General features: G+C 32.6%; 1 protein-coding gene across 8 annotated transcripts in view; it reads right to left on the reverse strand.

The window, feature by feature from the left end:
* Positions 1-5,047: 5,047 nt before the first annotated feature.
* The window catches only part of LOC111049773 (probable cytochrome P450 49a1), a 28,470-nt gene continuing 8,306 nt past the window's right edge, over positions 5,048-25,211 (reverse strand). For all 8 annotated transcript variants that reach the window (XM_039438608.1, XM_039438612.1, XM_039438609.1 and 5 more), the window contains 9 exons: positions 23,775-24,021; positions 22,326-22,442; positions 21,011-21,087; positions 17,736-17,937; positions 14,952-15,117; positions 12,864-13,030; positions 12,196-12,274; positions 9,993-10,193; positions 5,048-5,202 (listed from right to left, as the gene is read on the reverse strand). In XM_039438608.1, coding sequence (XP_039294542.1) covers positions 5,086-5,202; positions 9,993-10,193; positions 12,196-12,274; positions 12,864-13,030; positions 14,952-15,117; positions 17,736-17,937; positions 21,011-21,087; positions 22,326-22,442; positions 23,775-24,021 — 1,373 coding nt within the window. In that variant the 3' untranslated portion in view covers positions 5,048-5,085. The remainder of the gene's footprint in view (positions 5,203-9,992; positions 10,194-12,195; positions 12,275-12,863; positions 13,031-14,951; positions 15,118-17,735; positions 17,938-21,010; positions 21,088-22,325; positions 22,443-23,774; positions 24,022-25,211) is intronic.

A 25,211-nucleotide genomic window follows, 5' to 3' on the forward strand; every position in this document is an offset into this window, starting at 1 on the left:
CCACAGACGACGAAAGTCTCAGCTGTTTCAGCCAAGGATGAATTATCCTTTTAATGTCGTTCAGTGAGTTTTCCCAAGGATGAGACCTAGTGCAATCGAATTTTTATATCATAAACCTACTATGTTCCAAATTTCATGAAAATCGTTGGAGCCGTTTTCGAGATCCGTTGAACATAAATAACCAGATATAAAAATATAAACAGATATAGAGAAATTGCTCGCTTAATATAATAGGATTTAATTGATTATCATACTAAACTAGAATGAACTATCACGTCATGTATACTAGTATCATCTGTCCTCTATAAAAGGCAGTGCCAAAGCAGAGAATCGGCAACGCTGTTCTTCTATCCCTCCGCACTGCCATTATAACGTGGACTCACTATAGCCATGTTAGATATTGAATAAATGATACTCTTCATATCAACCATATTTATTTTAATACATTCAAGACTAAACTGTTATTAACGTCCTGGTAACTAGTGTATTGATATATGATAATATATTATCATCTGTAATATCTCCCCATATTACATATTATCCATAATACATATTCGATGAAAAAAAAACTTGGAAATTTGGCACAATATGAGTATTCTTTAAACTATCAGGATTGTTTGAATGGAGAGTATTAAAGTCATTCATAATCAAATATAATGAATGATTAGAGTTCAAAGTGAATATCGTTATAGAGACTAACAAATGGTGTAACAACAAAAACTAATGTCTCGTTCTCAATTTTAGGTACCTATTAAATATTTTCAGATTATTCAACTATCTCAGAAACAAAGTTACCAATGAGTGAACTTTAATTTTATTAGTGAAACTTTTCTATCATGTTTTACAATCTATTTTAATTTGATAGTATGACCTTAGATGATTGTTGCAATATATTGTTTTCCATTTCCTGATCTAGTTTTAATTGAACGATCTTCATCTTAGGTTGACGTTAATGTGTAATGGAAAGATATAAATATCAATAGATAGATAAATATTTATTATTTTGTTCAATAGTTTTTAATTGTCTAGAAATTAAGGAAGCTTATAGGGTACGGGTCTTATTGTTCAACTATCACTTTCTGCGGTAATTTAATTACTATCAAACACTGAACTGTTATCGTGTAAACTTATTTTGAATATCAACTTTGAATTTGATATTGTACCATACAGATTATTAGAATATAAAATATTTTTAGTTGATTAATCTATCTCAATCAATTTTTGATTACAAAGGCTTTGAGAGGCTCAAATTGAATTTGAGCCTAATAATAAAATAACTTCTAATAATAAAATTACCGCTTTCTGCGGTAATTTAATTACTATCAAACACTGAACTGTTATCGTGTAAACTTATTTTGAATATCAACTTTGAATTTGATATTGTACCATACAGATTATTAGAATATAAAATCAACTCTTAGTTAATTAATCTATCTCAATCAATTTTTGATTACAAAGGCTTTATGAGGCTCAAATTGAATTCATTCTTCAGTATTTACAACAGGTGGGTTAGCAATAACTGTTTCAGTTGTAAAACATAAAATTAATTTAAGCATAATATAACTCTCATCGCAATACTGTAATTATTATAAACTACATTTTTTGACGTGCCATGGAATTAGATCGTGATTGTCGTGTATAACTTGTAAAATTCTATCAAGAAAGTTTACTTGATATGTTTTTTCCCTGTGTAGAGTGTACATACTGGGCAAATAAAATCTTCTGTGTAATTATACAGAATAAGTATTAGAATAAATAAGACCCAATCAGTGTAAGAATCAATTTTTCATGCTTCAATTTCTTTAGATGAGATTATTTGTAAAATGAAACTTTATTACTTGAAGAATTTTGGGTAGCATTCTTTGAAAATAAATAAGTAACATTTTTTATAAACCCGGTTGGTTATTCCAGTCTCTTTAACTATGGACTGGTTACGTTTTATGTGACTGTAATAAAGGTAGATATTATACAAATTTATTCAAAATGTAGTTGTTACCAGTTTAGGAAAAGCAGATTGATAACAATTTTGTGTATTCATCACCTTGAAATACCCAAAACTCAATTCACCATTTTATATTATTTGAAAGCAAATTTTATTCCAATGATCCAACATTGTTTTTAATAGAAAACGTAGTTTTTATTTGTAACTGGAGGGTAACCCGTGCTCCTCAAGGGTCTATTTTAAAACTTGACTTAATGAAATTTTGAACAATTGAAAATAGTCCTATAACCATCCTCGGTTAGGAACCTAAAGCTGCGTACACATATTCGCGCTTCCAACCCGCACCGAGCACGCTCCTCCCTCGTACCGCCCTCGTACCACCATCGAACTACAGTCGCTCCGCCCAAGCACCCATCATGAACGTTACGGAAGATGTTAGATCTTCTCGCGTTCCCCGGTCGAACCACTCTTGATCCCCGGTCGATCATCAATCGCTCTGCTGGAGTGACGTTCGGTTGTGGAGCAGAGCGAAAGTCTGTACGCACCTTAATGTATTTGCAAAATTTCAAGTTAATCAGTCCAGTCAGTAGTTTAGACGTGATGATGCGTCAAACATAATTTTCCTATCCTGTACGTGTTTAAGCCAGTTCTTTACTTTATTATAATATTATAGATTAGTGCATTTTCCCTTCAACCTTCCTTTCTAATATTTTTTTAAATATATATTAAAATAATTTAATTACTTTATATTCTTCATTGGTAATTGTTTACTGAGGACCTTTTCGTTTAACAAATCGCTTCAAAACATTTTGAATAACAAGTAGATATTATCGATGTATTTCAATGTTAATCTTGGTGTAAAAATGTGTTAGTACTTTTAATAAAAGCAGGTGTTAGTTTTTAATAAAAATATAGTGTGTAAATATCTAGACCTGTATATCTATGGATCAATATTAGACTTGTGTACAGATAGTGAATTTTAGAGAATCATTCATAAAAAAACTTGTATGATTTTATTAATGCTGAAAAATTGTGAATAAAAAATATAATGTCTTTGTTATTTTACTACTATTTTATTTATCTTGTGAGAACATTATTTTTTATTTTTATCGCTTGAAATGTTTTATCTAGCTATAGTTTCAAAACAAAATAAATATCGCTCAAATAATGCATTTATTTACTTGATAATTTTTCAGCATCCTTTTACTACTATAATTCTCTCAGGTTGAGAATGGTTCTTGAAATGAATGGATTTCATGAAAAATGCAAATCTCTCAGATTTGGCTGATATAATAATAATAATTTATCATTGGCTGATATTTGGGCTATGGATAGAGGTTGACCTAACAAGTGTTGTGCTATAATATGAGACGTTTCGCTACAATACAGGGTCAGTTATTCATTAAAACATAAAATCGTACCTCCACTCTCAGATCAGAGAAAACACTCATCTTCAAATGCTTATAACTCAAGAATAGGAGTGAATTTCGCCAATGTGATGACATATTATTTTTCCTACAGTTACGTTGAAAAGTGGCCATTGCTGCACTGATTACAGAACGCAAAGAATCACTTTTCCGCTCTAGTGCGGGAAAAATTTTTCTGCACTCCAGATTTGCAACATGGCAACGCAAAATACTTAGTAGGTTATATGGAGCAACAGTGCAGCAAAATCAAAATGAAGTTGGTAACAGTGACTGCTGTGGCTGCTATAGTGAGCAGAGGTGCAACCAAGCACAACGCGCTAATTATTACTATTATATATTATAACCAAGGACAACGAGGACTTTAGGATTTTAGGATTAAGGTTTTTATCAATAATAAAATTACACAGAAAAACATTTGATGCATTTCAGGCAATTTTACCCATAATTACCCACTTTTCATATTCAATGGTAACTGTAGGAAAAACTTAATGTGAAATACGTGCGCAAAGTTCCTCTGCTGCACTCAAGAAACCATTCCGCCCTCGCCTACGGCTCGGGCGTAAACGTTTCTTTCGGTGCAGCAAACTGTCACTTTGCGCACTAGTTGCACAAATAACTAGTTCCTCTCGTCAAGTACTATCATTCCTGAGGGCTTGAGCGATTTTAATTTTTGACCATTTTTGCAAAACTCCATGGATTTCATGAGAAATGCAAATCTCCCAGATTTGGTTGATATTCGGGCTACGGATAGTCTAGTAGGCGATGGATAGCATATTTTATTGTCCTGAGTTTAAAGCTTGTGTCATAATATAATTCATATTTTAATAAAAAAATCCGGTGTGGCGCACTCACACAACTTTCCTTGCCGTTATGAAAATTGATCACTGACGCTAGTGTTCCCGCGCATCTCAAGTCTACTATTCAAATATTTGAGCCAGCTGGTGACAGGGCAATAACGCTGGAGACACACATGAGGTCTGACATCTCTTCATAGTGAATGATTTAATAGAATCAACAATAATTTGCAATTGAATAATCACATTTTCTCGAATTTAAAGTTTATTTTCAATTTTAGGTGAAAATGTTACTGAACATTAATTGTAGAGATTTTCATGCTCAATCTACTCCACTTGATTGTTTTTGTTCCAATTGTATCTGAAGCCTGATAATTGGGAATCTATCTGCATTGATGGGGCGGAGCTCCTGAAATATTTACAGATATGGAACTTGTGGCAGTTGATAGAGCTTATCGATGACTATTTTAGATATGAATTTGATCAAAATCGTTGGAGCCGTTTCCGTAAAAATCACGAAAACCCCTGTTTTTGACAACATTTTAGCCGCCATCTTGAATTGCATTTGATCGAAATTGTTCGTGTCGGATCCTTATAGTGAAAGGACCTTAAGTTCCAAATTTCAAGTCATTCCGTTAATTGGGAGATGAGATATCGTGTACACAGACGCACATACACTCATAAACACACACACACATACAGACCAATACCCAAAAACCAGTTTTTAGGACTCAGGGGACCTTGAAACGTATAGAAATTGGGGTACCTTAATTTTTTTCGGAAAGCAATACTTTCCTTACCTATGATAATAGGGCAAGGAAAGTAAAAAAAAACAGAATAGTTTACAAAACAATTGTTTTAAAAAATTTTCGTAGATTTTCATCTTTAATGGAAAATAATAGAATTCATTTATTTATCAAATTTATGTAACAGTTCTGTCAGTGAATTTGAATTTGAGAGGCCCATATGGTGTGTACATTGGCTGTACTCTGTACTCCAACTTGTCATAGAGGTACTCTATTCTGTAGGATTTGAGGATCTGGAAATAGAAGAAAAAGTTGAATTATTAAGACTTGTCTAGTACACTAAACTATAGTGAGGTCCACGTTATAATGACAGTATTTGATCAACTTTAGTTTTGCTATCCTTGTCTATCATTTGACAAAGCCGGTGATACTATCCTTTTCTAGGTCCACAACGATGACAATTATGTTTTCCTACAGTTACGTTGAAAAGTGGCCATTGCTGCACTGATTACAGAACGCAAAGAATCACTTTTCCGCTCTAGTGCGGGAATAGTATATTTCGCACCTAGGGCCGAAAATGAGACTTTTCTGGCTCGAAATCGGTTTTCAAGTCCGAGGCCGTAGGCCGAGGACTAGAAAAGATTGAGAGCCGGAAAAACATTTTTGCCCATGGTGAGAACGTTATTTTTCGCCACACAGAAAAATAAACAATATATATATGAGAATAATAGTTATTCTCATTGTCTATTATAAGCACTTCCGAAAGCAAAAGTGGAAGGTCATAGCTCTAGCAAATCTGAGGTAATCTGAATATCAAGAAATTGTCCAAGTATTTTTATTTTTTATTCTGATTTGTCTAAATAACCTACAAGATTATGTTCTATTATGTAAGAGGTTGAGTTTATACATTTTATTCTTCCAAATGACAATAAGATGATATTATTATAAATGTTTAAATTATTGAATGATAAACACAAATAATGAAAAGTTTTTGATCAGCTGGTTTATCACACTTGAAAAAGTTTTTGATCAGCTGTTTTAGCACACTTGAAATTTGGCCAATCTGTGATCTGAATGTCAATGGAAGTTTAGGTTAGAAGTTCTATCCTTCTCTGAAAATCGAATTATTTGAATAGTTTATATTTATCTGTATTTATTCATTTAAAAAAATGATAGTATATTATTACAGAATACTTAATTGAATTCTAGAAGCATAAAATGATTCCGTTTATCCACCATGTTCCGTGATAAACGCTTTACTAGGAGGTTTGAGGTTAGATTCTATTATACTCTGAAAATTGAATTTGAATAGTTTATAATATCTCATTTGTATTTCATTCATCCAGATAAAATGATAGTATCTTATTGCAAAAACTTTATTCAATAATAAACTGATTCCGTTTCATAAACTATTTTGTAAACACGTTCACATCAAATCAGAATCAGCTGACTTCAAGGTTATTTTACAGCCCTAGGGCCGTAAAAATTTTACCGGCCTGGTCAGAAAACAATCACTTTCGGCCTCCATATGACGCACGTAAACCAGCTCATTACATCCAAGTGGGGCGAAAAAATTTTTCTGCACTCCAGATTTGCAACATGGCAACGCAAAATACTTAGTAGGTTATATGGAGCAACAGTGCAGCAAAATCAAAATGAAGTTGGTAACAGTGACTGCTGTGGCTGCTATAGTGAGCAGAGGTGCAACCAAGCACAACGCGCTAATTATTACTATTATATATTATAACGAGGACAGCAACAGCACAGTGCCACCACAGCACACACCACACAGCTGCCCCCCTCCATTCAAACACTACTAAGTTATTTGATGCATTTCAGGCAATTTTACCCATAATTACCCACTTTTCATATTCAATGGTAACTGTAGGAAAAACTTAATGTGAAATACGTGCGCAAAGTTCCTCTGCTGCACTCAAGAAACCATTCCGCCCTCGCCTACGGCTCGGGCGTAAACGTTTCTTTCGGTGCAGCAAACTGTCACTTTGCGCACTAGTTGCACAAATAACTATTTTGACAGTGTAGAAATATAATTCATATTTTAATAAAAAAACAGATTAGTTTACAAAACAATATTGTTTTACAAAATTTTCGTAGATGTTCATCTTTAATGGTAATAGAATTCATTTATTTATCAAATTTATGTAACAGTTCTGTCAGTGAATTTGAATTTGAGAGGTCCATATGGTGTGTACATTGGCTGATACAGAGAATCGGCATCGCTATTCTTCTATCTTTATTCACTGCCATTATAACGTGGACCACACTATATATAATGATACACATAAACCTAGTGAAGTGACACATAACTCTATCTACATTTGGACTGTTGTATAAATTAGAATTGGAACCGTTTTGGGCTTGTGGTACTTTTCTGTAAGTTGTGTAATTCTGAATGATTGAATTGAATGAGAATTCATTCTGTCAGATATAGAAAAGGATAGAGCTATCTGCTTTGCTTGATGACAGACAAGGATCACAACATAGTAGATCGGTAAAGGTAGTGTGTATCAGAGAAGATAGCTGAGAGTTTTTGAATATTACTTTTGTATCTAAATATCTCTGTTTCCTTTTCCTCCTATACCTTCTACCCTAGAGTTGAGCTCCCCTCGTTACAGGAGACTCTGTTGTGAACCCGTGATCGGGTAGGAGGATGAGTCCCAATCCTGAAGACCAGTCGGTTTAATTCCTCGTGGAATTGAGTGTTAAAACTGGATAACTAATGAATAACTAATTTAGTGGATAGTTGTTATTCATTTTTCAAAATCTCAATATAATCATTGTTTATGAGAAATTTTGGTGGCTATGATTGACCGAGCGAAGTGAGGTCTAAGATCCAAGTCGACGGTTTGCCATTTTTCTTAATGTTTATATGTTGTGCATTTACGGCAAAACGCGGTAATAGATTTTCATGAAATTTGACAGATATGTTCCTTTTTAAATTGAGCGTCGACGTATATACAAGGTTTTTGGAAATTTTGCATTTCAAGGATATTATAAAAGGAAAAAGGAGCCTCCTTCATACGTCAATATTAGAGTGAAAATCAGACTATAGAATTATTCATCACAAATCAGCTGTAGAGTTGACTATAAATTGCATGCCATGACGTATGCAATTCAATATCTCAATGTAACTTGGTAAAAAAATAGCATCTGTATAGACTATAAATTGCATGCCTCATTGAATGTAATTTTTATGCACTATTAAATAGGATGCAAAGAACTCTTTTAACAGCTCGTCTGGGCGCCTAGATGTCTTCTGGTTTTCTCGCGCTAAATTCCGGAAAGCGTTATAAATGATAATTAAATCTTGTGTAAGCATGATCTGATCAAATAAATAGTTAGTGTATCAGTGTGGATGTGCTTATGGTTTGGGACGTCGTTATAACTGCGCGATTTCTACTGTTCACAGAACTACTAGTAGTAGTTAATTCAATAATTGGCAACTAGACTGACGTAAACGGTTCCAATGGACGACCATATTCGGCCGAATTAACGGCCGGCAAATTCGTCCGATCCAACGGCCGAACGGATCGGTTGAATACGGTTCCAGTGGACGGTAATCTTTAACCCCACACCCCCATACCAAAATCCATTATACTCTTGGGCAGGGGACCGATATCTGCTGTAAAGCAGTGGTGTTTCCGGCCTTTCCTAATTCCTAAAATAACCTCTTACACCTTTAGGCAGGGGAACGACCTCGGCTGTCACGCAGTGGCGTTTTCCGGCCGCTTACCACATCCCCTATTAGGACGTATTGTCAGGGGAGAAATAAGGGCGCCCGTCAACCGGGCTACGAGAATCACATGCGTCGAAGAAAACACCCAGCTGCCTAAACCTCACCTCCTGGCCCTGACCACACATCTTCTGACACTAGCCAGCCGTAAGGAACATCCAGGAAATCCATAAGGTTAGTGAAACTTGGATACGTGACATAATATTATGGAAATGTATTAATTAAATCATGAAAAAGTATATTTCTTGACTAATACAATATAATTATATATTTGAGTAATTAAATGCTGTAAATCACGCCGATAATGGCAGTGTTTGATTAGCAATTGTATAGCTATCCTTGTCTATCATTCAACAAAGCGGATAGCGCTATCTCTTTCTCGCTTTGCTCTGCTGGCACATCGTCTTTTAACAATGTAGAATTATCAATCAACAAAATATTCCATCTGAATTATGGAAATTCATTATGAAATTATTTAAAGATATAATTTCTTGATTAATAAAATATAATTGACTATTTTAACTAGAATGAACAGTTAATATTAAATCTTTAAACCTGTCAGCTACCGTCTATAGAAGGCATTGACAAGAAAGTGGTTCGGCAACATTGCTTCCCTATTTTTCTCCACTGTCATTATAATGTGAACCCTAGTATAGAACCATTGATCGGGAATGATTATAAATTGTGGTTGTGGATGTGTTAGTTTTTTGGAGGTGCTTATAATGGATTTGGATGAATATTAAATAGCTTTTTACAGTCTTAATAGACTAGGAAACATAAAAAAGCATTGAAAATTGTGATAGGACTAATTTAGAATGAAGTAAATGGAATAAATAGTTGATTCTAGAAGCTTGGAACCAAAATAAACATTAAAAATGATAAAATATTCAAGAAACATCTTACTGGAGTGTGAGAGGATGGATTGAAAATTATTGTCAATATCTTGAAATTCAAGAATTTGATTTAAATTCATCTGTTGTACTAGAATATCGATTTCGATCATTCAAATAATAATTAATTAACATAATATTTCATCTTAATTATGAAAATTCATTATGAAATTATTGAAAATATAATTGATTATTTCAATCGAGAATGAACAGTTTGAACAGTTAATATTACATCAATAAACCTGTATCAGCTACCGTCTATAGGAGGCATTGACAAGACAGAGGATCGGCAACGTTTTTCTCCACTGCAATTATAACGTGGACCTCACTAGATGGAAATTCGTTGAGCGCTACTATTCAAAAATTATTTGTCAGACCTTATAAAACCTGAATCTCACTGTAGCTATTCATTGACCTTGAAAAAGTGACCTTTACTGACCTTGACCAATAGCGTTTCGAGTTCAAGGTCGGCGAATCGCCTGCCGAGACACATGCGGCGTCCGAATCCGAACGGAAGTGACGCGAACGCGTGGTGAGCCTCGCTGCGTGCCTTCAGCCATCTTTCCGGCTCGAATTTTGCTGCGTTTGCAAAATATTTGTCACTGTTGCTGATCACGTAGTGCTGGAATACCACTTGAACCTACAATCAAAACAGCAGAAAGATATTTATTCATTTATTAGAAGGTGCCGAATTGTTAATAATAATTATTTTATAATATTAAAGGTGCATGATAATTGGAAAAAGGGCTCGTGGAAGACCCCGGCTTATTTGAAGCAAGTTGCCAAAGATCCAGGGATCCAGAGCTACATCCAACTGAAAAGCTCTGGACACAAAACGATTAATAGCTTCCTACCAATCAAATGATCAGAAGAAGAAGGTGTCTGTATACTTGTCTTATACTGCTTATTATCACCATAGAGAAACAATAGTGTAAGTAGATATCCCATGGCATAGGGCGTTTATGTCGCAACTTTTACTGTTATCTCAAGCCCATAGTCCACGTAGTTCTATCCCGGGAAGATTTATGACGCTGGTAGTCCCTAATCAACAGAAATCGGCTTGGGATAACAGTAAAAGTTGCGACATAAACGCCTTATACCATGGGATATCTACTTACACTATTGTTTCTCTATGTTACTACTTTTACCTGAAAATCACAATACTAAAACTATTAATTCCTTCATATCATTATCATATCCACTTTCCCACATATCAGTGAATTTTTGTGAATTTTGTTATCTCTTGATATCCTGTATTAATATGATGCATGTTTTGGAATTTAGTAGCTAACTTAATATGAGGAGAAAGCAAGTGATTTGTGACTCTGTATAATGAATGAATGAAAAGCCTTCTTCTGTATGGTAGGCTATATTGTAAGCCAGAGGAGACAAAAGATTGTTTAATTAATTTTTAATTTATAACTCTAAAATCCTGATTAATATGAGATAATATATTATATTATACACATCCTATAGGCCTATGACCAGGTGACAATATATGCACAATAATTATTTTTCCTCCAGCTACTGTCTAAAGTACTTACTTTACTCCCTGAAACCTAATACTAAAGTGTCACTTTTTCGCTCTCGGTAGTAAAAAACAGAAAAACTCCCTAGGGAGTAAAAGTGACTCCATTTAAATAACACGGGGAGCATCTCTATTTTAAAAACTTACATTGTAATAGGTTAGAAGGTCTAAGCTCAGATGAGAAAGCATAATAGAGGTGTCTGTCATTGAGTCAACTGAATTCAATACCACAACCAGAAATTTGATCAACTCATGAAATATATGTTTGTATGATAATTATTATATTCTTAATATTAGTAGACGATAAAAATTTATACAATTTTAACAATATTTTATCCTATTCAAAATACCAGCCAACAAATATTTTTGATCTGCAATTCAAATCTGAACCGCGTGATCTGGTGTCAGCCATTTTTGGTAGCTGCTCAGCTGATATAATTGTTACAACTTTTGCCGATAGATAGCGCAATCGGCAGTGCCAATCAGACGACCGGTTTTTAGGTTTTAGATTTAGGAATCATTGTCACCAATACATAAGTTATTAGAATGATTTTATTTGCAGTTTCTATAAAAAAATGTAGATGGAGGAAAAATGTTGTGTACATCACGAGCGAAAAATACTTTTTCTCCCTCAGAAAAATTGCTGCCCTCGGCTTTGCCTCAGGCTTCAAACTTTTTCCCACAGGGAGAAAAAGTCGAACTTTTCACTCTAGATATACAAATAACTATTAATTTAATTTATTGAAATATTATGCGTTTTAAAAGTGGTTAATTTACTTTGTTGAGGTATTGTATATTTATTGAATTGTAAGATTTTTCTCTTCAGAGTGTCAGCTTTTCTTATGAAGACATGAATGCTTTCCATTTGATCGATGCTCAGAGATTGAATCAATGAATCTATTTATTTGCCAAAAACAAAATACAAAGATTGAACTACCATATATTATTGAACTAGAATAGAATATGTTAATTCATCAATAAATAAATTTCAATGTACATTAGGTGTTGTCAAGAATAAGATCCTATTATAGTCAATCATTGAAATTATACCAATCTGAATGAAAAATTCTTACTATAGAAATACTAAAATAGGTACCGGTAGATACTAACTTACCCCTTTTGGTATCAAGTAGCCTCCTAGCACAATGTCATTTGTGACCAGTCTTCCATTGCCTATTACTACTGGGTACATCCTGAAATCACAAATTGAGATTTATTTATTGCAGATAGATGAATAATTACTAAATATGTAATTGTAGAACGTGTATGTGTTAAGCCTGGTGTTCATATTTATATACCTTACTTGTATGTATAAAAATCAAAGTAAAAATCAAGGTATTAGCAATTTATCACATAAAAAGCATAACTAAATTGTGATAATATCTAATTCAATTCAATTTATTCAATTTCATTTATTGCTGATTAGAATATTCAAGACGTATTACAAACTCTTTATAATATGGCATATCATTAAAAATATTACCAAATATTATTTCCTTAATAAGTTTATTATAAGTTATCATCCTCATTAAAAGTAACAGACTCTTGTGGAAAATCAAAAAAAATATTATTAATTTATTCATGAAAACACAATAACACATATTATATAAATGAGTTTGGGAATCAGTTGTGTTATTATTTCAACACTTTAAGATATCAATATCATCATCATGTAAGAAGAGCGTTTGATTCTCCAATTTAATTCATATTTACAATAATTAGGTCTAATAATTTGAATTGAGTTGCATTGAATTTTGAATTTCCAATGTAAATTCATTTTACCTGAGTGTTTCTTTTATACATGCGCGCAGATATTTCATTTCATCAAGCATTTTACTGGTCAGTTTCGCATCTCCGGGAACCACTCTGTCGATTTCTTTGACCAAAATTTCTTGTTTATCCTGATTTTGGCTCAGCTGGTATAGAATTGAGGCTACTGCTGCTGATGTCTAAAAAAGAGAGAAAAAGTACATGAAATTCAATGAATACAATGGAATAAATGAAGATAGAAACATAATTCTCAAAGTAATAACGGTGATAATTCTAGTATTTGAATGGAAGAATTGCAAATTTATTGTCACATCCAATTGTTAAAGCAAGTTCTCGTCTTCAATAAGTATGTAACTCAATACCTACGGTATTTATCAATATCCATATTTTTCAATTTTCTTTTTGCCTGTGTTTTTGCTTCACCTACTTTACTTATGCATGTGAGCATAAATTAAATCTTCATTTAATAACTATTATTTATAATATCATGAATAAGAATATCATTTCGTTATTATTTCTAATTAAATAAATTAACATTTCCTTAATTTGTTATGTATGTATCTCAGTTTAAGTGCAGTAGCATATACTTTTCTATGTATTGTTTTTGGCAAATAAATTCATTCATTTTCATTTTATTTTCACTCTATTCTTCATTTGATAGGCTTGCATGCTAACAAAACACATACAAATTTTGAAATTTGATAAAGAGATCTCAGAGTAAGTTGATACATTCTTGTGTTTTATTTTCACAGGAAGCTGATCATAAAAAAAAATTATATGAAAAATGGAAATTATATCATTAAGTATTATTGATAAAAATACTTGAAAAATTAATTATTATGAATTGTCAAAATGTTTATGATCAAATTCAGACAAGCCTGTATAAACTACAAAATTTGTGTCTTCAAATTTTTACGTTCACCTCTTTATTATATTTTAGTATTCATTTTTTATCCACTTGAGACTTTAATAATGTTATCCGTTTGTTTGAGAGAAGAAAATGACAGGCAATCTGATTGACATTGTATTTTATATAAATAGCTTTTGTTGATTGTGATTTTCTTCTTTTTTATTGAATACTAGTAGGTAACTGGTGCTCCGCAAGGGTCTATTTTAAAACTTGACATAGTGGAATTTTTAAGAATTGAAAATAGGCTTATAACCATCCTTGGCTAATTAAGAATCTATATGCAAAAATTCAAGTTAATCAGTTGAGTAGTTCAGACGTTATGATGCGTCAAACATGATTCTCCTATCCCGCACGTGTATAAGCCAGTTCTTTACCTTATTATAGTATAGATACTAGTACTGTAGTTCTGTGAACAGCAGACCTCGCGCTCAATAAGTTACATTGGCCTGTTGTTATGTTTTCTCAAAGTTAATAAATAATTTATCAATTTAAAATGTCTAGAAAAAATCTTAAATAAACATAGAGTTTTCTGTCCTATCGTACCGTGACCTGTCGTCCCGGAATGTGAGTGTGAGCGCAGATATCAGGTCTGGCTGCAACTGTCTACAACGTAGATGGAAAGATACAATTTTCAAGTTGTTCGATGTTTTTGAACGGGTAGTATTATAGTCAACTGTCTACTAACGTTGATGGAAAGATAAATTTTCAAGGTGTTCGATGTTTTTGAACGGGTAGTATTATAGTTCACTAGACAGCTGATTTATGATGAATAATTCTATAGTCTGATTTTTACGGTAATATTAGCGTATGAAGGAGGCTCCTTTTTCCTTTTATATTATCCTTGAAATGCAAAATTTCCAAAAACCTTGTATATACGTCGACGCGCAATTTAAAAAGGAACATACCTGTCAAATTTCATGAAAATCTATTACCGCGTTTCGCCGTAAATGCGCAACATATAAACATTTAAACATTAAGAGAAATGCCAAACCGTCGACTTGAATCTTAGACCTCACTTCGCTCGGTCAAATATTCATAAATAGATGAAAAACTCTCTTTAACATTGCACATTCATCATCAGCTCTTACATTTTAACTGTTGTATAAATTATAATTGGAACCGTTTTGGGCTTGAATCTATATGATATAGTACTTTTTTGAAAGTCAGTTGTAAATAATAAATTTACTCACTGTATCAATTCCAACTAGGAACATATCGAGAGCTAGGGTAACAGCAACTTTAGTATTGTTATCGTTGAAAGCTAGCACTCTCTCAAGCACAGAAGAGTCAGCAGTGCATTCCACTCCTTTCGCTTCTATGTCTTGCATTGATTGGTTGATGTACTTTTGAGTTATCCTGAGAAAAAAAGACGATATTTATCAATAAAATGTTACAGTCAACCAGTCTATCAATCAGGATTGCTTTATAGTCAAGATTGGTTAGTCAAGAGTCCATATATGTAATGGTCATATTCAAATCAAATCATTTATTTCGCCATTTAAAAAACAATCACAAACAAAGAGCAAATCAAATATGATGAACAATAAATTTAAACAAAATACAAGTGTTAAAATAATAATACAAAATCATAAATATCTCTTTACGTATGTATATATAATTTACGTGTTATATATGGCATCACCAGCAAAAGAATAAACTTTGCCGGCTGGTGACCGTTGCAAATCGAAAATAGTATAATAATATTATATGAATAGTTATTTGTGCAACTAGTGCGCAAAGTGTCAGTTTGCTGCACCGAAAGAAACGTTTACGCCCTCGCCTACGGCTCGGGCGGAATGGTTTCTTGAGTGCAGCAGAGGAACTTTGCGCACGTATTTCACATTAAGTTTTTCCTACAGTTACCATTGAATATGAAACGTGGGTAATTATGGGTAAAATTGCCTGAAATCCATCAAATGTTTTTCTGTGTAATTTTATTATTGATAAAAACCTTAATCCTAAAATCCTAAAGTCCTCGTTGTCCTTGGTTATAATATATAATGAATAATAATTAGCGCGTTGTGCTTGGTTGCACCTCTGCTCACTATAGCAGCCACAGCAGTCACTGTTACCAACTTCATTTTGATTTTGCTGCACTGTTGCTCCATATAACCTACTAAGTATTTTGCGTTGCCATGTTGCAAATCTGGAGTGCAGAAAAATGTTTCCCGCACTAGAGCGGAAAAGTGATTCTTTGCGTTCTGTAATCAGTGCAGCAATGGCCACTTTTCAACGTAACTGTAGGAAAAAATAATATTTATATTGATTCGTTTATTTCAATAGGTCTAGTTTATTATTGACTATCGTATGTCAGATACACACCAAATATATAGCTTATGAGTCATGAGTCTCAAATGCCTAGATATAAACTGTATATTTCCAAATTCTTTGAGATGTTGTGTAGTTTTCGGTCAGGAGAACATAAGTTTGTCTGACCGCCATCATTTGCTAGTCCATTTAGCGTTACCCAATGTGCACCATGGAGGCGAACTAGCATTACACATAATTAAGTTGAGAATCTGATTGCTGGAACAATTTTGAGGTTAAAGTTTAAATAGGTCTAGTTGAAAGATATCACTCTGAAATATAACACTACACACAACAAAATACACTACCTTGGTATAACTGAAATATAACACTACACACAACAAAATACACTACCTTGGTATAAACAACACCACATTTGATATAAAGGCTAAAGTATGAGAGATAAAAACTGATTCATTGTTTTCAATCATTGATCAATTTTAGTTTTTAATTTAATGAATCTGAAACAGAACATTATGTGAAATATTTCTTCTATGTGTGGTTTTGAAGCATCTAAATTTAAAAATCTACTTTGTAAAAATAACTAAGGACTGAAAATTTCGTGAAGTGAACAACTACAAGACAACATATTTCGAACTATGTGTGACCTTATCTAAATTTTAAATTTACTGTATTTATTTTTCACATTGTTTACAAATACTTGACGTGAGGAAAGGCACAACAGGCTCATGCCCAAAACTGTCCCATTTCCAATTTATACTATACTGTCCAAATCAAAATGTTGGTTATGTCACTTTCACTTTTCAAAACACAATTTACGCCCTTCAATATTCAGATAAACGAGCAAATTTTGAATCAAATAGATAAGTTAGGTACTATTAGAGTCTAGAATCAAAAAATCTAGAACAGTAACTTAATAATTATTCAAAAAGTCTAAATTTTGAATGAAACTAGAAATTTTTGAGCTAAAAACTTTACACTTTACAAAAAAAAACATATTTGTAACCATAATAACACAAGGTTACCTTATTTTTTCTCTCCCTATCATTTTGATGATGTACTCATTCTATGAATCAATAAAGAATAAAAGAATAAAGATTAACTGCATATAGAATTACTAGTAGGTACTATATTTTCGAAAAAAGCTAGAAACTTTAGTCGGGTCTCAAAGAATATGAAAAAAGGTCCAGCTATTCTATGTCATATTTAGTTGTTATTAATTGATCCAATTAATGATCATTGATTCATTAATTGAAATTATGACACCATTGTTCCTTATGGCAGTGTTCACACATTTCCAGTGTGAACACTCACATAAGAACCTGTAGAAATCTCTCCTCATGAGAGGTATAGAAAAGGTTACTATTGTTCATTATGGAAGTGTTCACACATTCCCACTCTACTTGTAAGAAAAGAATACCATAGTTCGTTAGGGGAATGTTCAGGCATTTCCAGTGTGAATACTGCGATAAGAGCCTGTTGAAATCTCTCCTCATGAGAGGTAGAAAAGGTTACCATTTGGTCATTATGGAAGTGTTCACATATTCCCACTCTACCAGTTAAAAAGAATAGGTACCATATTGTTCCTTATGGAAGCATTCACACATTCCCACTCTACTAGTAAGAGAAGAATACCATAGTTCCTTATGGGAGTGTTCACACATTTCCAGTGTGAAGACTCTCATAAGAACCTGTATAAATCTCACCTCATGATAGTGTCGAGAGCGTTGACATACTTGTTCCAGGTTGGAGTGTTGAAGAGTCGCCAGAAGGGAATTTTGAGTTCGAGGTTGCCGACATTCGAGAAGAAAGTGTCAATCGCATCTATCAGTTGCTGAGTGTCGCTGTCGTCCGCCATTTTGTCATCAAAACAGCCCAGTCTAACATTCAGAGCTACCTTGGCTATTGCTGCAAAAATTATTCAATTTATTTCAATTTATTAAAACACACAAAACAAGACAAAACAAAATAACAAAGGATTACAAAACAAATAAAATACAATAAAATGTTCCAAATATGAAAAACCATGGGCTTTGTGGTTGGGTGTGTTGGAGAAAAGAAAAAAAAGAGAGGAAGATACCTAGCCAACTATGGTTTCCCATGTAATAGGCAGGCAAATAAGAGAAGAGAGAAGTGATGAGGGAAAAGGGAAGGGAGAAATGGGGGAAGGAAGAAAACAGAGGAATAGATACGCAAAATAAAGGTAAGCGAGTCCACTGAAAAATGAAAAAAACAATGCTGGAGCAGAAATCTCGAGTCATATATCTAAATGGAAGAAGAAATTACTGTATGTCCAGTTTTTTATATCCAGTTTAATTTTTCCGCTGATCTTATTGTCCATGAGAAAGTGATTTGGAATGAGGTTTATTATTAATTAGGTTTAATTATCTATAGTATTATTATAATAAAGAAAAGATCCTTTCCTCTAATATAATAAAGGAGAGAATTAGCTTGTTCACGTAGGGGATAGGAAATTCACGAATGACATATCATCACGTCTGAAATACTAGAGTGATTAACTTGAAATTTTGCATATACGTTCTTAATTCACCGAGGATGGATACAGGCCTATTTTAAATTCTTCAAGATTTCAGTAGATCAAGTTTTCAGTTTGTCAAGTTTTAAAATAGACCCTTGCGGAGCACGGGTTACCTGCTACCTGCTCGTAGTATTCAATAAAATAGAAGCAAATCACAATCAAACAAAAGCTATTTATATAAAATACAATGTAGGTTACAACGATGTCTTAGGTTATCAATTTTCTTTTTTAAATTTGTGTATTTATGTGGTTTTCATGAACTTCTAATTACTCGCAAGATGTATCTTTATTAGAATGTTTTACTTTTGGCATAAAATCTTAAACAATATCAAAATTAGTGGCATCCCGACACATATTCATAAAAAGTGGGGGCCACATTTTCTTAGATCAGCAAATAATCAACCAATTGTATTAATACTTTGTAAATAATTGTAGCTTATATGCTTTTTGTAATCATGTCTATAATTTGAATGTCAATCAGATAACCTGTCATTTTTTCCCTCAAAAAAAAAAATGGATAACATTATATTGAAGTCTTAAGTGGATCCATACTAAAATATGATAAAGAGGTAAACGTAAAAATTTGAAGACAAAAATTTTGTAGTTCATACAGGCTTGTCTGAATTTGATCATGAACATTTTGACAATTTATAAGTATTTTTATACCGTAAGACAATAATAAATTATTATACAGTAATAAATAAATGAATGTATGAGTGAATAAATAATAGGTAATGTTAAGTTACAGCAGAGACCAAATATATTTCTATAAAGTCATATTCTTTCCTCTATGGATACAGGGTCCTTGAATTAATAGTCTGTGATAAGGACTATAAGAGGTATCGCATTTTTATCAATAATAGCACCCCATGTAAAAAATCAATGTACAGGTGGGCAATATATTAGATCCTACTTATTGGAGGGGTTATCTAACAAAATAGCTGGAAATGAATTGTTTCTACTCTTGATATTTGGTATAGTAAGCTCCACGTTTTACTGGATGTGTTTGATTAACATTGGTGTTGCTATCCTTGTCTATCATTCGACAGAGCAGATAGCGCTATCATTTTCTACCTCTGCAACGCTTTAACAGTGTTCTGTCGAAAAACAGAAAGGTAATATTGTCTGAGAACATTGTTCATGTATATTTTGTTTGAAACAAGCAGTCCTGTCAGGTCTAGTGTTTGTTTCCACATATTTATGTTAAATTTTTAGAGTTTTTCGAAGATTTCTGTAAACACTTCTCTTTTACTGTCCAAATTTGAGTTGACAATGAGAACCGATTTCACTTTTCAGACATACGGTAATGATTATATATTCTTCAATCACTTTTCTATTCTAGCTATTCCACTAGTAAATAATTGGTAGGCCTACTATTCCTCTCTCTTTTACAAGATACCTGATGACAATAATATTAATAGTAATATTATACAGCTGCAACATATGTTATATATAGAGTGCCGGTACCTAGTTGATGAAATAAATAATACTAGTAGTTCTGTGAACAGTAGACCTCACGCAGTATTCTCATCCACAAGTACCTGATTGAAACTATAGACCTTATGGAAATACAGCAATAGACTGGCTTCTCCACACATCTGTGTAATCACTTGTCAGCTGATTTATGATGAATAATATTCTATAGCCTGATTTTAAATCTTATTGGCGTATGAAGGAGGCTCCTTTATCCTTTTATATTATCCTTGAAATGCAAAATTTCCAAAAAACATGTATATACGTATGTATATGTGCAATTAAAAAAGGAACATACATGTCAAATTTCATGAAAATGTATTACCGCGTTTCGCCGTAAATGCGCAACATATAAACATTCAAACATTTAAACATTAAGAGAACGAAATGCCAAACCGTCGACTTGAATCTTAGACCTCACTTCGCTCGGTCAATAAACATAATTTGAGTTACCGTACCTATGTAGGTGTCTTATTTTACACCGTAAGTCGACTATATTAATTTCTCAGATCAACTCACTAGCCTGCGTATAGTTTTGATTATTGTCTTGATATTCTCTCATAAAATTTTGAAAATCCTATCATAATATAGGGGAGAATATGGTTGAAACAAATATTTGTTCAATTTATCTGAAACATGAGCTTTATGAAATATTATTCCATGTAGATTATATGTATGCTTCAATTAGATCACTCTGGTTTGATCAAGCATAGGCAATACCGTAGCTATGATTTAGTATATTGCATTAATGAATGGATGATAATATATATAGCCTATGCATAATTCATTCATAGGCTAAGGTTAAATAATAATTTTACACTAAATATGTTAAATACTAATAGACTCAAGTAAGTTGTGGAGCCACAGACAAGCCTCTTCTCCAGCAGCATGAGCATCAATCAGCCCTCCATGGTTTGATTAATGGATGATAATGATATTATATTCGTTAATAGTTTTATCATCACTTACATTCTAATCCCCATTTGTGGATTTCATTGAGGAAGTCATCAGGTACTTCTAAATTTTGGTCTCGTATATTTCTGATCCTGGAAAAGATTGCAAAAATTTATCACCAAACTGCAGAAAGATCATTGAAACTAAATCGATTGGTTATGAAAACAAAGAAAATGGTTTTGGATAATATAGGGTACATGAAAACACTAATATTCTATTGCATGAATTTCACTTGCAAAGTTGTTGATCATTATGATATATTTCTCTGCATATTTAAATTGCTTGATATATTATTTCATTTTTCATTTCATCCCATTTCAATTGGACGGACACCTTCATCATTAGAACGAGGGACACGTCATTTCAAAATTGCTATTTATCCTGAACAGTCTTCACTTGTAATTTGCCATAAAAAAATACAGATTGATAAAATAAATATTCTAACTTACAAAATGGCACTACCGGCAAAGAAATCTTGTGCGCCGACAGTGAGCTTGAACAACTAGCTACAGCAAACATGTCAATAGAAAGAAGAAGAGCTTATTCAAATCACTAGAATAAATAAAATTATGGAAACCAGGTCACATCTCAATACTTACAAACGATAAGACAAAGTAACAAAATCACAAGCAAATAACAAACTCAAAAAGACCAATTCAAGGAAGCCATGACAAATATTTTTTTTTTAATTTATAACACAAGACTGAAACACTACATAATGGATATAGATAATTTAAAATAAACATTCATCCTAATCCAATCCAGTATAAGATTCTTTATGGATTTTGTAATTCTATTAATAATGAATTCATGAGTTGGGACTTTATTTATAAACAAGTAACACTGATATTCAAACTGACGTCTACACTTAAGCTTTAAAGTCAATATCAAATTGTAATGGATTAGAGGGACGCAAATTATATGAATTATTCCTTAAGGAATGTCTTTTAACATAATATGTTTGCCTCACTGTAAGCACCTGGAATTCTTGAAAAAGAAGTCTACTAGGGTACAATATTATCCTGCATAATGCAGCTCTGATAAGGTGTTTTCACCTTACACTCATTCAATTCACTCAATGAATGAAGTAGTTTTCAATTAATTTAATAATTAAGTAAATAATAAAATGAAATGGATGTTTCCATGACGAAACACTCTATAATAACTCCGTATTGTAATTTATAGACACACACTGTGTTGTCAACACTTATTTTCTGTTTGAGAGATGAGAAATCATTTCACTACCTATACATCAGAAATAATAATGAAGGATAGAGTAAAAATTTTTGAATTTGCTTTGGAAATAAATGTGGAATAATGATTGATTTACCTTTCTACAAACGTGTCGGCAGATTCTTCAATAGATGGAATGTAGAGCTGGGCTGTCTTGGGTTGCATTAGAGGTTGTTGTACTTTCCTTCTGAACTTATACCAGTTCTCTCCATGTCTGTATCAAATGAAAACATAATTATACCAAAAATAGTTCATCAAATATAACAATAATTACAAACAATCAATGAAACAACGTATACCAGTTCTCTCTATGTCTGATACAAATGAAACAATCCTTATATCAACTGTAGTGCATCAAATATAACAATAATTACAATTAAATAAAAACACAAATATGTTGTCAACAGTGTAGAATTTGACAACATATTTGTGTTTTTATTCAATCATGGAACCGTTCTACAATATTGACAATGACTCAATCGAATTTTTACAATAATTACAAACAATCAATGCAAGACATTCTCTTGTATTTCTAAAAATAATTGCAAGTAAGTTAGATCTCATTTACTGTAGTAGATTATTACCCCAGCTGGTAGATAAGAAATAACTCTGTGGCACAAAATCATTTTTCACCTACCTAATTTCAAATAGAAAGTGAATTATCCATGTTGAATAAAACTAATGTAATTTTTACAACCACTTATTCAATTCTCTCAAAAATTGTTCAATAAGTAAGCGAATGGTAGCGATAATTTAAAGTTGATTTATTCAATATAAATTGGAAAATATAGGCAGTAAAAATGAATAAAACATCCATTTTTTATATTTTAACTTACTAGTATCAAGTCACTCCAAACTCGACCTCCCACTGCTTTGACTCAGAGGTTGCATCAATTTATTTTTAGAAGCTTCATTGTCATTTTTGAGACTGATTATGTATTTATTCATTGGTTTAATAATTTAAATATGGACCTTGACCCACCCTAGTTACATTTTCAATATTTACTTTATTAATTATTGGATTTATAAATTTAATAAATGGAAACCGAATATTATTTTATTTATCAACTTTATTTGTTCTTTGATATTGTTTTTTATGTTATTTATGAATACAATTATGAATCATTTTTATTAGCAATAACTGGGAGAGAGTAACAGGCTTGGTCTTTGAATCTTGTAGGGTCCTTGGACGGTTCACATGAGCAAGAGATTTCAAAAACCTCCATAGAAAAAAATCTCAAGGGTTCAAATAGGGAGATCGGGCTTAGACTTAGCCCAAAAAATTGATAAAAATGTGATATCTCTAATCACAGATTAGAGAACTCTTATTAAAGAATCCTTTTAAATACTATTATTTATTTTTATTCATTTATTTATCCATAAGAAACAAATATTTATAGAATTACTGAGAATGAGAAAACAGGCTCATAGCATTTACTATTCCATTTCCATGTTTATTTTGTTTTTGTTTTTTATAAATAATGAACATAAGTTCGGTAATGATTATTTGAAATAATAAATTATATGTATTCATTATTCTACTTACACAGCTATAACTCCGGCATCCTCCTCAAAATAGTCCTTTCGCATGACATGCTTGTAGTAGTTGAGTGAAGGCATGGACGGTCTGTGGGGCAGTTTTTCCTCGGACCGGAAAATCGTCTCAATGTCGCGCGGATCGAAAAGAAAAACCATGTCGGGTCGACCGAGCATGTTGGAGATTTTCACAATGTCTCCGTACTCTCGATGCAGACGCCATAGCACTGTGTCCAGACGTGAAATCTCGTATGTTCCTGCATAAATAAACAGAACAGTAAAATTGTTATATGAATTGTAATTTCCACCGTCTTGTCTATAGTAGATAGTTCACGGTGCTCATTCCCCACTCCCAGACTTGTTGTCTTTGTGGGGAATATTCACTATTTATCTAATGTTTCGGCTGCTGTATTACTTTTTTTGTGAATAAAGATCATTTGAATTTGAATTTGTGATAGCAGTGGTTCAATAAATATAGTTCGGTAAATTTGATATAATATTAATTTATTGTTGATTTTTGTTAATATATTAATGCTCAACTCTATCTCAAATATATTTTTATCGTCAATAAATTGGCCTATAGCTTTTTTCATGATTCACCGTAAAAATACATTTTCCTACAGTTACGTTGAAAAGTGGCCATTGCTGCACTGATTACAGAACGCAAAGAATCACTTTTCCGCTCTAGTGCGGGAAAAATTTTTCTGCACTCCAGATTTGCAACATGGCAACGCAAAATACTTAGTAGGTTATATGGAGCAACAGTGCAGCAAAATCAAAATGAAGTTGGTAACAGTGACTGCTGTGGCTGCTATAGTGAGCAGAGGTGCAACGAAGCACAACGCGCTAATTATTATTACATTATATATTATAACCAAGGACAACGAGGACTTTAGGATTTTAGGATTAAGGTTTTTATCAATAATAAAATTACACAGAGAAACATTTGATGGATTTCAGGCAATTTTACCCATAATTACCCACTTTTCATATTCAATGGTAACTGTAGGAAAAACTTAATGTGAAATACGTGCGCAAAGTTCCTCTGCTGCACTCAAGAAACCATTCCGCCCTCGCCTACGGCTCGGGCGTAAACGTTTCTTTCGGTGCAGCAAACTGTCACTTTGCGCACTAGATGCACATATAACTATTTCTTAATACAAATTTAATATTCTAGCAGTTCATTATATTTCTTCAAAACTCACAATAGAATTGGTACCGTACGGTACCTATAGTCTAACGGTGCGAAGTTGGAAAATTATATAGAGTTATCTGTTTTGCCTAATTAGATTAGAAAAGAGTTCTTTATTGATGTATGTTACAATATACTGGCTTGTACACTAATTCACATTAAATGACATTATTGCTAAATACTGGCTTCTTGTACACTAATTTACATTAAATTACAGTATTGCTAATTATTCAGCAAATTTTATAAAATATGAAA

Source organism: Nilaparvata lugens, chromosome 12 (genome assembly GCF_014356525.2).
Source record: "Nilaparvata lugens isolate BPH chromosome 12, ASM1435652v1, whole genome shotgun sequence".
NCBI lineage: Eukaryota > Metazoa > Arthropoda > Insecta > Hemiptera > Delphacidae > Nilaparvata > Nilaparvata lugens.